At 33.4% G+C, this 16,566-nt stretch overlaps 1 protein-coding gene across 2 annotated transcripts in view; it reads right to left on the bottom strand.

Moving 5' to 3' along the window:
* TBPL1 (TATA-box binding protein like 1) overlaps positions 1 to 16,566 on the bottom strand; it is a 31,700-nt gene that overhangs the window by 2,696 nt on the left and 12,438 nt on the right. The window contains exons 2-6 of one of the 2 annotated variants that reach the window (XM_057489258.1): positions 5,868 to 5,940; positions 3,883 to 3,965; positions 3,655 to 3,718; positions 1,689 to 1,792; positions 1,503 to 1,597 (exon numbers count right to left, since the gene is read on the bottom strand). In XM_057489258.1, the coding sequence (XP_057345241.1) occupies positions 1,503 to 1,597; positions 1,689 to 1,792; positions 3,655 to 3,718; positions 3,883 to 3,965; positions 5,868 to 5,940 (419 nt within the window). Of the gene's footprint in view, positions 1 to 1,502; positions 1,598 to 1,688; positions 1,793 to 3,654; positions 3,719 to 3,882; positions 3,966 to 5,867; positions 6,047 to 16,566 lie in introns of both variants that reach the window. The other variant, XM_036903745.2, reaches the window with a different exon arrangement.

Genomic DNA, 16,566 nt, shown 5'->3' on the forward strand with positions numbered 1-16,566 from the left:
CCCAGACTGACTACTACTTGGTATCTTCATGTTATTATTATCTGGCTGTTCATCCTCACGGCTCACTCAGGCATGGGAAAAAAAAGCATGAGGGAAGAAGGTGATACTATATACTAATTAATCCATATAATGCTAGGAATACTTTCTGAAATGTGAACTTTCATTTAGATAGCTAAAATAAAACAAAGAAGGACAGCGAAAAATATTTTTGTAAGATTCATTTTGTAAGATGAATAAAAATGGTTTCACTAATGTACCCTTACCTCTTTTGCAAGATCCTGAAAATGTACCCATGCACCCACTGTGAACTCTAAAAGTACTGACCATGTCTTATCCTGGCCCTGCTTCCTGACTCACCTCACCCCCTACCCAGTATAGAGCTTTGCCCATGGGAATCACTCAGTGTCCGTTCACTGAATTGTTAACATTTCATAGGATATTGCAGATGTAAAAATAGAGTGCAGACTAATCAGCCAGGTCAACTGTCTTCAATTTGTTATTGTGCTAATTATCTATTGACTCAACAAATAAGAAGCTCACATAGGTATTGTTTTATTCTATACTTAGTAGTGACTTATTAATCTATTTGGGGGCCTATCAGAGGTCTAGGCTCCAACACGTGGAAACAGTTGAAAGAAGGGAGCTTACAACTTGTTCCCCAGTATTCCATTTTTAAGATTCAGATATGACCCTGGCATTAGACTTTACAAACAAGTTTCCAAGCAAGAAATCCTGAGATGAATAAAAAATACAGCTTATTTGTTGAGGACCTAATGGTATCAATCAATGATTTTTATTTTCTTTTAAGGATCAAAGGAATAAAAAGAAAAATTTAAGGACACTAAAGAAATTTTCCTGAAATCAATTTTGTCAAAGTTTGGGCCTGACTTCCAAGAAATAAATCACCCTGGTGCTATTGGGCCCTTTGAAATTTACTCCTAGTCTCTGGAAACTACTCCTTCCAAATTCTTAAAAGACTCAAAAGATACAACAAAACACACATAAAACATAACAAATAGTTATCAATTATATTTCAATATTTTGCTTATATAAAACCATAGTGAAGTTCATAAAATGGGATTCGTGCATATTTTAAATGCAAGGTATCATAAATTAAAAAAAAAATTATACTATGAAAATATATACTAGAATATTCTTAATAGCTCCAAACTAGAAACTATCCAAATGCATATGGACAGTATTTTCACACACTGGATGCTATACAGCAATAAGAATGAATGATCTGTAGCTACATGAAATAATATGGATGAATCTCACCAAGACAATAATGAGTGAAAGAAGACAGATCCAAAATATTATGTGTAAGACATAAAAATAGTATATAAAAACAGGTAAAAGTAATCTACAAGGGGAAACTGGTTTCCCCTTGAAGGGCAGGAGTGACTGAAGGAGACAAATCAGACATTTCTAGTTTGGTATAGGCTCGTCTTTTCTCACTCAAACCATATGTGACAAGCGCTGGTTTCAATGTCATAAAATACCTGTTACTGTGATACTTCCTGTTGAAAAAATCTGTAATGTAGCTCTTAGAGATTTTATCCGATAGCACACAGCAGGATGAAGCTCAGGTTCATAACTATACAAAAAAAAAGGCCACAATTAATAGATTTATAGCCTGACAAGTAATTTCAAATTTGTTAAGTTATCTTGATTCCTCAAAGACCTACCTGGCATGAGGTCTATTGTTCTTTGTGAATTCTGGCAAACGGATTTCAAATGGCATGTTACACACTGCCAAAACATTAACAACCTTAAAATCTGTAAATATTACCTTTAAGAGAAAAAAATATATAATTCAATGAATTATTTTGAAACAAAATTCTGCTCATCAGAACAATTGTTAATTAAGTTTCTAACCTTTAAAATAAGAACAAATAAGATAAAACAAAAATATCTTAATCATGGATATATTTTAAGTTACCAGTGACTCTTTCGTATTATAATTTTTAAAAAAGCTCAGAAACTTCATTAAAAATTTAATAAAATGAGGTATTTGAATGATTAAAATATTTGGGGTCTTTTGAATATTTTTACCTTTTAAAAATTTCATATGGGATATTTAATCTACTGAGATGGAAGAGAGGAGAGTCAGAAAGAAAATTAAACCACATTGTTCCTTCTCAAGAGTCAAAAAGTAAAAGATGTCACTTAAAGGTCAAAAAATGGTGAGTATACACTGAGCTCCAAAGGTCAGAGTTTTTCTTATATTCAGTAAGGTAAAACAACATTTCTGCGAGTTTGATTAGATATTTGTTTTCTCTTGGGGACAGAGTGTGGGATAGAGTGAAACAACTGTGTTGTTAACTGGGATTCTTCCCCACACTTCTCAGGTCAGGCTGTAACAAGACGCTCCGAGGCTGGAAAGTAACTTCGGCTGCTCCTACCATTAACTGGAATGGTTTTATCTCAGTATCTTTTCAAATGTTCCCAGTAAAACCGTAATTCTGGGTGAACTATCCGTCCTCTAATTCAGTATGCGCACAAGGCAGCTGAAGAAAGTCACAAACCGTGCACAGCAGCCCCACCGTCAGCCGTGGCTCTCCGCACTGTGACTCTCCTTCGGCACCACCCCGCCGCCCAAGCCCCCCAGCACCTCAGTGCCTTCCTACCACTTCCTCCCTCAGAGGGAAACTCCACTTCCCATCACTTCCCATCCGAATCCGCCAAAGTCTAGGCCCACCTCTCTGGAGGCCATGGCTTGTCTTTATCTTTCTTCCATTTACTCATCATTGGCAAGTGATGTAACAAGTCCACGATATGTATTGGTTTTATTCAAATTTAGGCCTCCACAAAATTCTATTTGATAAAGTTAACCTGCCAGTGATGAACACTTTACAAGTATGAGAGCCTGCCAACCACTGTGCACATTGTGTGGATTTAATGCAGCAAGCAAATCTTACACTGTCCCTCTTCATGTAACATGAATCTTGTTTTGGATTTGTGTCCTTTTTATTACAGCTGATTGACTTTACAGAATGCAGCCTCTTCTGAATTCTTATATACAGGTACTATTTGGTATTAGTTATTCTTTTGAATTCTTCTCGACTTATAACACTATTTACAATTATTTCTAAAGCACAGATTAATAAATTCTGCATATTTTTAAGTAATCACAATTTCTTGTTACACTGATAATGTTCTCACTAACCATAGTATGTAGGAATATTGTTTCTTCTTAGCCATAGTATGCACACATCTATCCAAGTTCCATTCTAATATCCTTCTTTATAATTCATGCGATAGCTATCTATAAACAAAAATATGCTTTAACTTTATAAACATAGGGTCTTGCAGCTCTCTACTCATCACCATGACATACCAATCTTGAAAGGACCAAAAACATGATTTTTTTGGTATAAAGTGAAAAACTTAAGAATTGAAAAGGCAGTTGGAAGGAAGTCTGTCTCTCTAGGGGAAAGGGATTTGGTAAAAAGCTGGGATCTTTTATAAGTAATCTATAGGCAAGTTTGGCCGCTATATTTTTGTATTGAAGGACAATAGAAAAACATCTAGCAAAAGGTCAACCATAATAAGAATTTCTATGATTTCCTTGGTCTATTATATTAAAAATTTTAACTTTACAAAAATAAATCCTTGAATATTTTGCAGTTGTATATTTTTTGAAAATGTTACCTGAAAACCTAGTTTCTGCAGACTGCGGGCTAAACGTCTGGCACCAAATTTAGCTTCTTCTTCACTATGGTTTTAAGGAAAGAAAAAGTAACAGTTATATAAGGAATAAATTTTATACTGAGGATCATGACAAACTGTACATATGGTTTTGTTTTTAAGTCTAGGAAAATATCCTTACCATGAGGGGAAAATTTTTAAATTACAATTAAAAACCCAAATAAAATTTACCTTGTTGCTCCAGTGCAAATAATTTTTCCTGAGGACCAAATTGTAGCTGTAATTCTAGGTTTTCTAAGCTTCATTAATACTTTCTGAAAAAAACAAAAAACAAAAACCTATCTGATTACACACTAAACGTTAATTTTCACACATGGTTCTACTCTATGTGGCTTTTTTAAATGATTAAATACTACTATAAGCTTACCCAAGATTGAAATAACTGTTCTCCAATTCACCTATTCTGAAATCAAGTACCATAATGAACACAAAGGACATTTAATTAAATAAAAAATACAAGGTCTGTATAAATCTCACTATATCCTTGGAATCAATGTACTGCTAATATGTAAACATTTCAACTTTCATTCCACTCTGGTCAGATAACTGGAATTTGCAATCTGCTTGGATCCTCAAACATGCCAAACTTGTTCATACCTTAGGAGCTTTATAGTAAATGTTACTTTCATCAGGAATATTCTTCCCTCAATATTCTCACTTCATTCAGTTGACACCAGATGTCACCTCCATAGAGAAGCCTTCCTTCCCATTTGACCAAAACACCCATGCCTTCATTCACCACTTTCTAACCGTTAACTTTATAGTGTACCTCAGAGTTGAGATGCCTATTATATATTAAAGTTCAATATGCAAATCATTAATACAAGAGAAACGCTGGAGTGAGAGATGTACTTTTTGATTTCTTACATATGAAAGGCCGGTAAAGCTATGGGTTTGAATGAAATTACCTACAGAGTAAGTATAAATAAGCCAAGGACTAAGGTCCAAGATAATATTTGAATTTAAATTTTCACTGTTTAATTATGGAAATATTCATTATATTCATTATATACCCATTATGTGTAAGAGACATATGTTTACTGAACAACATAACACATAAATGAATCAGACATTTTTCCTTAAAATTTTTGTTACATTTTGAGTTCCTCCCTTTCTCTGCCATATACCGTGTTATCAAACTAGAAAGCTATTAAATCTGGAAAGACAAATTTACCAAAGACAAAATAAAATGTGAGCTAAAATACATTATAAAATTTTATACACAAGTGGCTGAGAAACACTGTGTTGAGATTACTTTACATTTAATTGTCTTTCACCATCAGCTTGTCCATCAACTCAGCTTTTTCAGTTAACCTTCCTAGGAAAAATGACTTCTCTGCCTATGGCATGCTCACGTTCCAAAGCAGTGTTAGGCATTCTGCTCTCTATATTTTCAGCAGACATATTCTTTTTTGATGAATTTGAAAATTTTTAATTGCTGGTCATGAAATGTTTCATTGAATTTGATTCACCTTTCCTTTGTTTCTAGTACTAAGAACTAACAATTTACTGAGGCATACTGGCATCTAATTTTTAGTTTAAATTGAGCCTTCAAATACATTCTTAATTTACATAATAAACGTTTAAGATAAATATCTCATCATTCTTTGGTTTATAAAAAAGCCAACTGAACACCCAATGTCATTTATGATGTTAATCTCAAAACACTAAAGGTTAAAAGCAAGTTATCAATGCTTTTATTTTAAATATTACAGGTTTAACAAAAAGTAAAATCTAAAATGTCCATGTTAGGATGAGAATCGTATTATTTCCAACAGTTTGTTATCGAATAAGAACTTTGTTAGCTAATTAAAGAGGGATATGTATGTCAACATAGTACAAAAATTAAAATACATATATTAGGGCATCATTCAAATATAATTATAGTATGCGTACATGAAGTACACATGTCCCCTTCTTTAGTTATAAGAAATTGAGAGAACAATAAAATGTCCAGGAGCTACAGAGATATTTGCTAAGACTTCAAGGTAGGTATCTCTAAAAGCTGCCTCTTCACAAGCAGAGGAGCCACTTTCAAAGGGCTCCATGTTGCACCCAGTACAAAGTAGCACGTGGCAAGGTGCTGCTTTACTGTATCATCCATAGCACTATAAAATTACTCTATGCAGCATACATACCAAAATTCAGATACTTACTCCAACGTCACGCTTATAAATTACATTTGCTCCCTCCAAAGCAATCTTCCTTAAGTTCAAATGGCATCTTGTTCTAAAAACACAGACTACATTTGTAATTAGAATGTCCAATGCAACATCACTGTCTGCATCCATTGGAGTAGTTTAAAAACTTAGCTTCCCACCACGGAGATCACATCCTGAGAAATGAAACAAAATAAAGTAATTAAACTTAAATGTTCCATTAATTCATTTCTCACAAATACTCTTGAAAATTAAAATGCAGAAATGAATCTTTATTATTTTTCAAACATTACTCAAATCATGTCCCTTCTTTTCCCCATTAAAAATGTCATTTTTTAAAAGATAACATGTCACATAAAATCGAAAACCTGGATCTAGCTTTCATTCTTAAAATTAATAAGTAACTTTTACATGCCAGGAACTTGCCATACTTATCTTCTGCTACCTACCTTTATAATCACTATATTCCAGGCATATGAGTTATAGCAATTCTCCTAACATGCTAAGTTCAAGGGCTGGACTTTGTGGTCTCAACGTCCAACCATTAATACTACTACAACCCACTTCATACATCTTGCCAGGGCTATAAACAGGATGACCTATTTTTCCTCTGTTTCAGGTAGGGCAATTGACTTACTTAAGTTTAAAGGAGGAGAAATATTACATGTTTATTAACAGACTTTTCTCATTTTAGTCATCCATTCACTATTCAACTACTGAACACCTTCTACACACCAAAAATACTGGAGAAAAAAATTAATAAGGCAAAGTCTTTTGTCCTCAAGAAGCTCACACGTGTATGTGTAGGGAGGAGCTCTTACAAAGAGTTAGCACAATACCATTTTTAATAAGATCGCAATCTTCCAAAACATGTATCCTTTCAAAACTGTTTGAAGCACTTTTATAAAACAAACAAAAACGGGCGCCAGTTTTTACTAAACACATTGACCCAAATCCAGCAAACAGATTCTCTTTGACTGGGTTTCCAAATCGTAAAAAGTAAGTAATGGTAATTCAGTTTACCTAACCCACAAAGAGAAAATCAGAAGATAGTAACAACACTATTATGATTATCTTTAAGATTCCTTATAGCCACAATATGAAAACAAGTATTCTTTTAAAGAATTCATCTTAGTATATAACTAACACAATGACAATGCCAAGAGTCCAAATAAAAAAATTAAATCTTGTTTTTTTTTTTTTTTTGTCTCTTAGTATCTGATAGAACACAGTAAGTCAAGACTTCTGACTCCTCTCTAGGATCATACAGTATTCATTCTGTGTATTAATTGTACCTCAACTTCATTATATTTCTCATTTTTATATTTCCTTCAATCTGCTTGTCTTTTGCTATTCTGTTCTTTGCGTATGTTTGAACAACCTCAAAGGATTTTTAGGTACAAGGGGTGGGGCAGGGGTAGTAGTGGGGCCCAATGGGTAGGTGTATAGGTAGATTAGTAAGTGGGGGACAGAGGCAGTTATCAATACCAATCTTAAGCAGCAGGCTCAATGTCCGACTCAGTTAGGAGCACTTAGGCAAGTCATGCACTCTATAGTGCCTCAGTTTTCTTATCTGTGGTATGAAAGAGTCAGTGCCTACCAAGATAGTGTTGTGGAGATTATATAAAATATATGAAAAGCATTCAACATATATATCTGGGAAATAATAACATAAAAATGATGCATAGTCATTATAGATATTTTAAAATAAGTTCAAATCAATAGGCAGAGCAGAAATTCCTTAGTTCCACCTCTCATGATTATATTACAACCCAGCTATACAGCCATCTGGACAAAACCAGTTTTCTGCTATTTTCCTATAGAAATTGTGAAACAACTGTAAGGTAAAGGCTCCTAGCTGCTTACCCCAATATTCATTCCACCCTTTACAATGAGCAAAACACAGATGTCTAGCTGGGTACACTGTGGGAGAAATAAAATACTACATTTTTCAGGCTCCCTGGCAATAGGTATAGATGTCCAAGAAACCACATGACGCTGCTCTGGTCAATTAAATGTAAAATGAAATGGTTTTGTCTCTTTTGGGAAGTCTGCTTAGCGGGATCAAACCAAGCCAACAAAGACCCCTTTGGTTTCCGCCCTTCATTCTTGCTGCCTGCAGTTTGGGTGGAAGACCAAACTGGAGGACATTTTCCAAAGACATATAGATGGCAAACAAGCACATGTAAAGATGCTCAACATCACTAATTATCAGGCAAATGCAAATCAACACCACAATGAGATGTCTGTCACCTTATCTGTTAGAATGGCTATCATCAAAAAGACAAGAAATAACAGTAGTGGGGAGGACGTGGAGAAAAGGGAACCCTTATGCACTGTCAGTGGGAATGTAAACTGGTACAGCCACTATGGAAAGCAGTATGAAGAGCTCTCAAAAATTAAAAATAGATCCACCATTTGATCCACAATTCCACTTCTGGATATTTACCCAAAGAAAATGAGGGCACTAATTCAAAAAAAATAAATGCACGTCTATGTTCACTGCAGCATCATCTACAAAAGCCAACATAATGGAAACAAACTATCAATGGATGAGTGGATAGAGATATGGTATATATATATATGTACATACATACACACACACACACATACACAATGGAATACTACTCAGCCATAAAAAGAATGAAATCTTGCCATTTGCAACAACATGGATAGACCTTGAGGTATTGTGCTAGGTGAGATAAGTCACACAAAGAAAGATAAGTATCATATGATTTCACTTATCTATGGAATCTAAAAACAAAACAAATGACAAACAAAACAAAACTCATAAATACAGAGACCAGAATGGTGGTTCTTACACCATTCACAGTATATACATTTCACAATATATACAAATATGGAATCATTATGTTGTACATGTGAAACATATTATACCTCAATAAAAATACAAAACAAAACAAAACATTCACTTATTAGAGCTAAGCATATCGTATCCCTTTTAAATAGGATAACCAGAATAATAATCCAGTTAAACAGAATAATCAAAATTTCTGTAGGGCGTCAGACAGCTTGTCTATCTCCTTTTTCCCTCATTTTCATAATAATATTTCCCTTCACTTTTTTAATTTTATTCAAGTATAGTTGATATACCTTATTATATTGGTTTCAGGTATACACACAATAGTTCAATAGTTACTCACATTATTAAATCCTCACCCCCAATAAGTGCAATTATCTGTCAACATAGCAAGATGTTACAGAACCACTGGCTATATTCTCCATGCTGTCCTACCTACAATCCCTAAGATCAACTTATATTATGATTGAGATTTTTGTGTCCCTTTATTCTCTACCCTCCCCACCTACCCATCCTGTCATACACCTTCTAATTTTAAGTGTAAATAACTTTTCAATGGAAAAAAAGTCTACCTGGGTAAACTTTATTCTCAGCATTGAAAGAAGAACTGATATCCTTAGAAACAGTTCAAAAGGCTTAGATTATTCCTGGAAATAGACACACATAACTTTATTTAAACACACACACACACACACACACACATACAAACACACAGCCCTGCAATAGGAGAGATGGTGTAAACTAATTCCCACTGGGGAAGAAATATTTCAAATTGCTTGCAAATATTATGTTTATCATCTATTGTTAAACATCTAGATCATCTATTCCCCCTACTAAATTATGAGCTTCTTGAAGTCAAAGACTTCTTAAAGGTCTACATATTTTCATGGTTCAACACCGTATCTGGTACACAGTCAATGTCCAATTACTATTTGGTGAATGAATGCTAGAAAATCCAAAGTTTCAATCTCCAGTCTATATTAAATCTCTCATCTACCTAGAATTCCAAACTATTTCTTTTAATACTAGAAATGGAAAAAACTTGTTAGCCAGCCTGAAACTTAACTTCCAAAGCTACCAATTTTCATATGAACACAGAAGAGCTAAGAGTCTTGTTTCTTCTCTTTAATAAGCTCCTTATTAACACAGTATCCATGAAAATGTATGTATATTATACTTGATCATATTTCATGTTTATATGTACATTTTTAAACTCATTTGTATAGTTCAAAAACTATTCAAAAAATAGTTCAAAAAAATTAAACTCATTTGTATAGTTCAAAAACTATTCAAAAAATAGTTCAAAAAAATATTCAAAAAAAATTTAAACTCACAAAGCTGTTAAGCCTGCTAAGAATACAATATGAAAAATTTAAGATGTACAAAAGGGCAAAAGGGATAATACAATGAACATCTATGTACCCACTACCTAGTTTAAAAAAATAAAAGTTACAATTGATGCCTCCCCATATACTTCTCCCAAATCACATCCTCACCCCTCACTCCAGAGGAAAACTTTACTCAGAATTTGTATTTTATCATACATTTCTCTTAAACTTATTACATATATACTATTTCCCTAAACCCAATTAAGAGATTTTTTTTTAATACATTGGATTTGGTTTGCTAATATTTATTTCATTTAGGATTGATAGATCTATGTTCATAAGTAGAATTCATTTGCAATAATCTTTTTTGAACTGTTTACTTGGTTTGAGTATGAAGATAACCTAGACTCATCAGGCAAGTTAGGGTGGTTTCTTTTTTTCACTTTCTCTAAAAGACAGTTTAGATGTTATTTGAAAATCACCTAGACCTGCTTCTTGCTTTTTTGCTTGGTGGACTTTAAAAGACTAATTCAATTTCTTTAAGAGCTTAAAGACAATTAAAAGTCTTCTATTTCTTCTTCAGTTCATTTTCCAAAGTTAAATTTTCCTGGGAAATTTTCCATTTCTAAAAATTTAATATACGGGCATAGAATTTCTCATGATTTTCTTATAAACTTTTAAAATTTCTGCTGTGGCATATTTATCTCTTTTTTATTATAGTATCAGTTACCCCTGCTTTTTTTCCCCCCCTTCATCAATCTTGCTGAATGGTTTTTCTGTTTTGTTAAGAACAAATTATTAGCAGTTACTTGACCCTATTTACTTTAAAAAAAATATTTTAAATATTAAAAAAAAATTTTGTCTATGTTCATCATTTCTTTCCTTCCACACAGCTATTCTTTTTCTAATTTCTTATATTGGAAAGTAAGTTGGTTACTTAATACTTAAGTTTTGAACTTTCTTTCCTTGTATGAACACTGAAGGTGATTATAACCCAGTACTTCAGGTGTGACCGCTTTTGGATACACAATGCTTTCAGTTTCAGAATCACTTGATTATAACAATACTTTCCAACAATAATTTCCATTATTATCTTTCTTAGACTATTTATAAGTTGTCTTTAGAAATATATGGTATTTAAGTTCACTGCTAATTAGGAAATTCTGACTTAAAAGAATGAGGTACCATTTACAGTACTGGTGAAGGTGTGAGTACACCAGCATTTTCTCACAAAAACTTTCTAAAGGAGATAATCTGGCAGGATGTGATAGTATAATTAAAAGTGTGCACATATGTGGAACTGCAGCCAACCAGTAAGAATGCATCTTCAGCAAAGTATAAATAAGATTATATATTGCAATTTTGTTAATAACAGAGACAACCTACATGTCCATCTAGAAGTAACCGGTTAAAGGATAGCACAATCTTATGTAACAGACTGCTTTATAAACTTCATAAATGGGTGCACAGGTCCATAATGTGAAAAACACTGTATGTTTGATATGAGTTCATTTTGGTTTATATATCTACATATGTACTTATATACTTAAACCTGCCAGAATGTTAACAATTATTTTATTCAGAATTGGCATCTCAGTGACTTTTAAAAAATTGTTTTCTTCTATTTATTTCATAGTTAATTTTTCTCTTTTAGAACAAATATATATTAGATTTACTATAAGAAAAATAAATTCCACTTTGAAATAATTATCAGTAACTTTCCCACTGTCCAAGGTCTAATATTAAAACATGGTTTAATCAGGTGTTTTGTCCTGTTTCTCAAGGAAATGCCCAATATGAGTTTGTCAAATATTTCCTTCCAATAAAAAGCAAAGTTCAAAACTGCAGCCGTCTTAACTTCAGGAAATGTCACATTTCTAGTTTTCTATTAAATGCATTATAATGATGGCTAAACAAGTTATAAAATATGTAAGTCATAGGAATATAATACATAGCATAGTGACTATAGTTAATAATACTGTGTTGTATATTTGAAAGCTGCTAAGAAAGAACCTTGAAAGTTCTCATCCCAAGAAAAAATAAACTTGTACCTGTGTGGTGATGGATGTTAACTAGACATATTGAGATCATTTCATAACATCAAATCATTATGTTGTACAGCTGAAACTAATACAATATTATGTGTCAATTATATCTCGATCGAAAAATTTCAGTTTAAGAAAAAAACCGCATCAGAGAAGCTGAAGCACCTTTCTTCTCACTCAGTGATTTTACTTACAAGAATGCACTGTCTGTGTTTTAGGTCCTCTGACTTTCTAGTGGTATTCAAAAACTACTTTAGTCACGATCACAAACTGCAACTTTAAAGCATCACCTGGAAAACACTGCCATCTCCTGGCTCTTAAAACAAATGGCATCAAAGACTATAACTACATTTAAAATTTTCTACACCAGGTAAGATACTTAAACTGAAAGGTCACAATAAACTCTGTCATAAAAACATGGCAAAAATAACCCTAAACTCTAATTAAAAGCCAAAACAATAAACTAAATAAACCCGAGCATACAAAAAAATGGAATCTAGCTGCTTTAAGTATAAAGGGGCCTCCAAAAGGTTGAACCACCAAATTAGCACCTATGGTCTGAGAAATGACATAAGCACAAGACTAGATTTTGACCAATTTGCAAACACCAAATGAACCCTTGGGCTCTCCTAGAGATCTTTCTTTTCTGAGAGTAAGACAGGCCATCTACACTAACCTCATATTCTTCATAAAGCTCCCAAAACAGTAGATTAGGAAACACATTTGGTGTCCAGATTCCAACAGATTATTTGACTCTCCCACCATATGCCAGCAGCTATGCTAACATTTTGTCTTTTAGAGGTAGGGTGTTCTTTCATATCTGTTTAATAGTACAGCAGAAAAACCTTAATTTTCTCTTCTGGAAATAGGTGATATCATTGCACCTCCAGGGGGCTTTTAAGAATTAAATATGATTCTCTATATCAAGTACAGAGCATAACATACAGCATGTGGTTATTAAAGGGTAGCTATTACTGTTTGATGGATTCACAGGTAGTTGAATATCATAACCAAATAGCATTTAATGAATTGACACAAAATTTGTGAACAGTCATATTAACAGATGGAAAAAAATCAAGACCACAATAGGTTGGTTAGACAGGGGTCAGCAAGCTATAGATAATGGGGTAGTGGCTGTTTTACAAAAAGTTTTATCGGAATATAAAAGCTATGCTCACGTGTTTACCTAATGACTATGTGGCACAATTGAGTAGCTGTGACAAAGACCAAATGATCCACAGGCCTCAAACAGTTACAATCTGGTCCTTTTAAGAAAAAGTATGCTGATATTGAGACAGTATCAATAAAAGAAAATTTAACCCTGAGAAATATTAAGCCCACATTTTTATTAAAATGAACAAATGTCTGTGTATCATGGATGTTGACTGGATCCTGGTTTGAACAAACAAGCTGTTAAGAAATATTTGAGGAAAATATGAATATGGATCTGAGTAACAGATATTAGGGAATCACTGCTAATTTTGTTGGGTGAAATAATAGGGTGGTTATGGAGACAGATATGCTTATATTTTAGAGATGCATATAAACGAGAAGAATGTCATGTTTATAATTTATTTTTAAAAACAGGTATTTTTTACTGAGTAACTCAGTAACAAATAGATCTGGTTAAAGTTTCAGAAAACTCCCTCAATATCTGGAATCTTGCCACAGGACCAAACAAATCTGGACAATCTATTCTGAGGTACAGAAGAGATTTGGGTAATATGTGCAACTATGTTTTAGGACCAAAAAAATGCTTCATCTCCTAATAATTGTTAAATCTAGGAGCTATATGGGTGTTAATCACACTACTGACCCTACATTTCTGTCTGACAGTTCCCGTAATAATTTTAAAAGCTATTTAAGAAAAAATTTTAACTTCACAATAGGTCATACTAAGACAACATGAAGTTGTAATTGTATTACTTAAAAAAAAAACCAACCAACCCTAGGTTAGACAAGAGTATCCAGAGCAAAGGAAGTAATAGCTTCTCCTAATGAAACATCTAGACTATCCTATTTATTCTAATCATATCATTTAAAGAGGGCACCGATATCTAGATATCCAGAGGAAAGTAGGATGGCATGATATAAAAATAATTGTGTGAGAGAAGTCTCAGGACACTTTGCACAAGAAGGGAAAGATAGCAGTTGTTCTTAAATATCTGAATAAAAAAGGCAACTGATAGAACCAATTAAAGTCACAGGAAAGCAGATCTCATGAAGACACCAAAAAACAAAATAACTGCAAATGTGTGGGCTGCACAGAAGATACATGCCAAAAAACAGGAGGTAGTGCTAGAAAATTAACTAACAGGAATGCCGTAGAGTAAGTCTTTTACTGGGCGAGAGATGAGACTAGATGGCTTCTAAGATTCCATCTAATTTTAAAATCTTAGATTCTAGCATCTGAGGTGAAGACATACTAGAGACAAAGTTCAATTTTAATTCTAGAGCTCTTATGTTAGGTTAAATTAACATCCCCATTCTGAATTTCCCACATTCCCTTTAGCATGCATTTGTGTTCAGAGGGACAGTAAAGGGAGCAAGTTGGATGCACCAAGAGACAGTCACAGAGGTAGGTAGATGACCAATTGCAAAACGTTTAACTTGTTTGGCAGGGTGGCATTCTATCACGAGGACATTTCTGTGCACAGCACAAGAGCACGTACTTTAGGAGCCAGTACTCAGGGATGACATTTTTGTATTCTAGCCAAATGAAGAAAATTTTACCAACAGTAAGTCTAGCAATAAAAATCCTTGTTTTACCCAAAGGAATGGATTATATATTATCCTACCCATCTTATATAAAACATTTAACAAATGCTTAAGTAAAAGCAGAAGTTTTTGATATACAAACACACTGTTACATTAAACAGAAAGTTAAACTATCTTTATTGCATGTCTCCACCTAACTATGACTCAATCTAAATTCCAGTTCTTTAGACTGGTAAACAGGTAGCATTCATGTGACTAACCTGCATCAGAATGAACTGTTACAATTTTTAAAAATCTGTATTAACTAAAAAGATACTGTTTTTTTAATGGAAATTAACATTTTGAGGGTTGCCAGCAACTATTAAAAAAAAATAAAAACAAAAACAAAAAACAAAAACAGTAAGGAGGAATGTACTTTATGTCTTATCAATAAAAATATTTGCAATGGTGCCTAAAACATGGTGGAGGAAAACTCAAATGATACTGATTTTCTGCGTGAATGTTTAAGGAAAGCAATGGTTTACACTGTCATGGAAAAGTTCTAGTTGAAAAAATGAAGTATTTTGCAATTTATTAATATATAATCTAATACCTATTCCTATTTTTTGAACAGTAGCCTACTTAAGAATTCCACTATTCCAACAGGTACTAAATATATCTGTAAACTAAGAAAACTTGGATGCTAAGGTGAATCATAATGGAAGCTATGTGATAGCGGGCTAGATCTGAACTAATGGGAAATTGTGATGGCAGGCTAGCTCTGAACAGTCCCTATCCTTATTTGTAAAATGCAAACACCACCATTTACTCACCACATGTCTGTTTTGAGGGATTAATGAGCACCTCACAGACTATAGCATGTTCAACTAAGGCAACATCATATTAGTCAATGCTAACATATTACCTAATATACTTTTATGGATAATGAGAAAAAAACTGTCCTTCATACAATTAGAAATTTCATGATTCAAATGCAAAGATGAAAAATCTGGCATAGTGATTCCTTATTATGTAAAAGCAAAATTTATTTTGGATAGATTTCTTAGTATTTCAAATAAATGGTCTTAATGTGTGATTTTAAGAGAAAATACCATGTCATTTTCTGATAACATAAGAAATACTCAGAGAAAAAGAAGTCACCCATAATCCTCCCACAGTGATCATTATTAAGTTTGTTTTTTTTCTTTGTCTGTGCTCACATAGGCACATGCTCTTAGGCTGCTAAATCCTTATTTTTATCTGGGCCTATTAAACAAGATTGGGATCATATGCATATGCTGTCATACCTAGTCAAACAAAAGACTGTAAAAATCTTATGACAACCTGAGATACAAAAAAATAGCAATATTCAATTGATTTTTCTGAATACTAATGAGTTGTATATTTCGAATATTACTAACAACTTGTATTTACTGTGTTAACCGTCTCTTTGTTCATTTTCCTTCTAAGATTTCCTACTGATTGATTTATACAAGTTCTTACATGTAAAACAGAGTACCTTTTGCCTGCTTATACTATTCCTCCTGACAAAAATGATTTCTCTCCACTTCTACACGTGGCTCACTCCTACTTGTTCTGCAGCTCAGTATCACCTTCATTCAATCAATTCTGTAACAGTGATCAGGAAATCTAAGTGTCAGGCCCCATTCTAGGAGATAGGGATCTGGGAGTGAACAAGACCTGGTAGAAGAGCAGGTGTTCTCAGCTTGAAGGTGAGTAAAGAGTAAGAACTGTTCGGAGCTGAAGGAGAGCCAGCACAGCTGGAGTGGAAGAGGGTAAGTGGC

The sequence above is a fragment of the Manis pentadactyla genome, chromosome 12 (assembly GCF_030020395.1).
Source record: "Manis pentadactyla isolate mManPen7 chromosome 12, mManPen7.hap1, whole genome shotgun sequence".
Classification (NCBI taxonomy): domain Eukaryota; kingdom Metazoa; phylum Chordata; class Mammalia; order Pholidota; family Manidae; genus Manis; species Manis pentadactyla.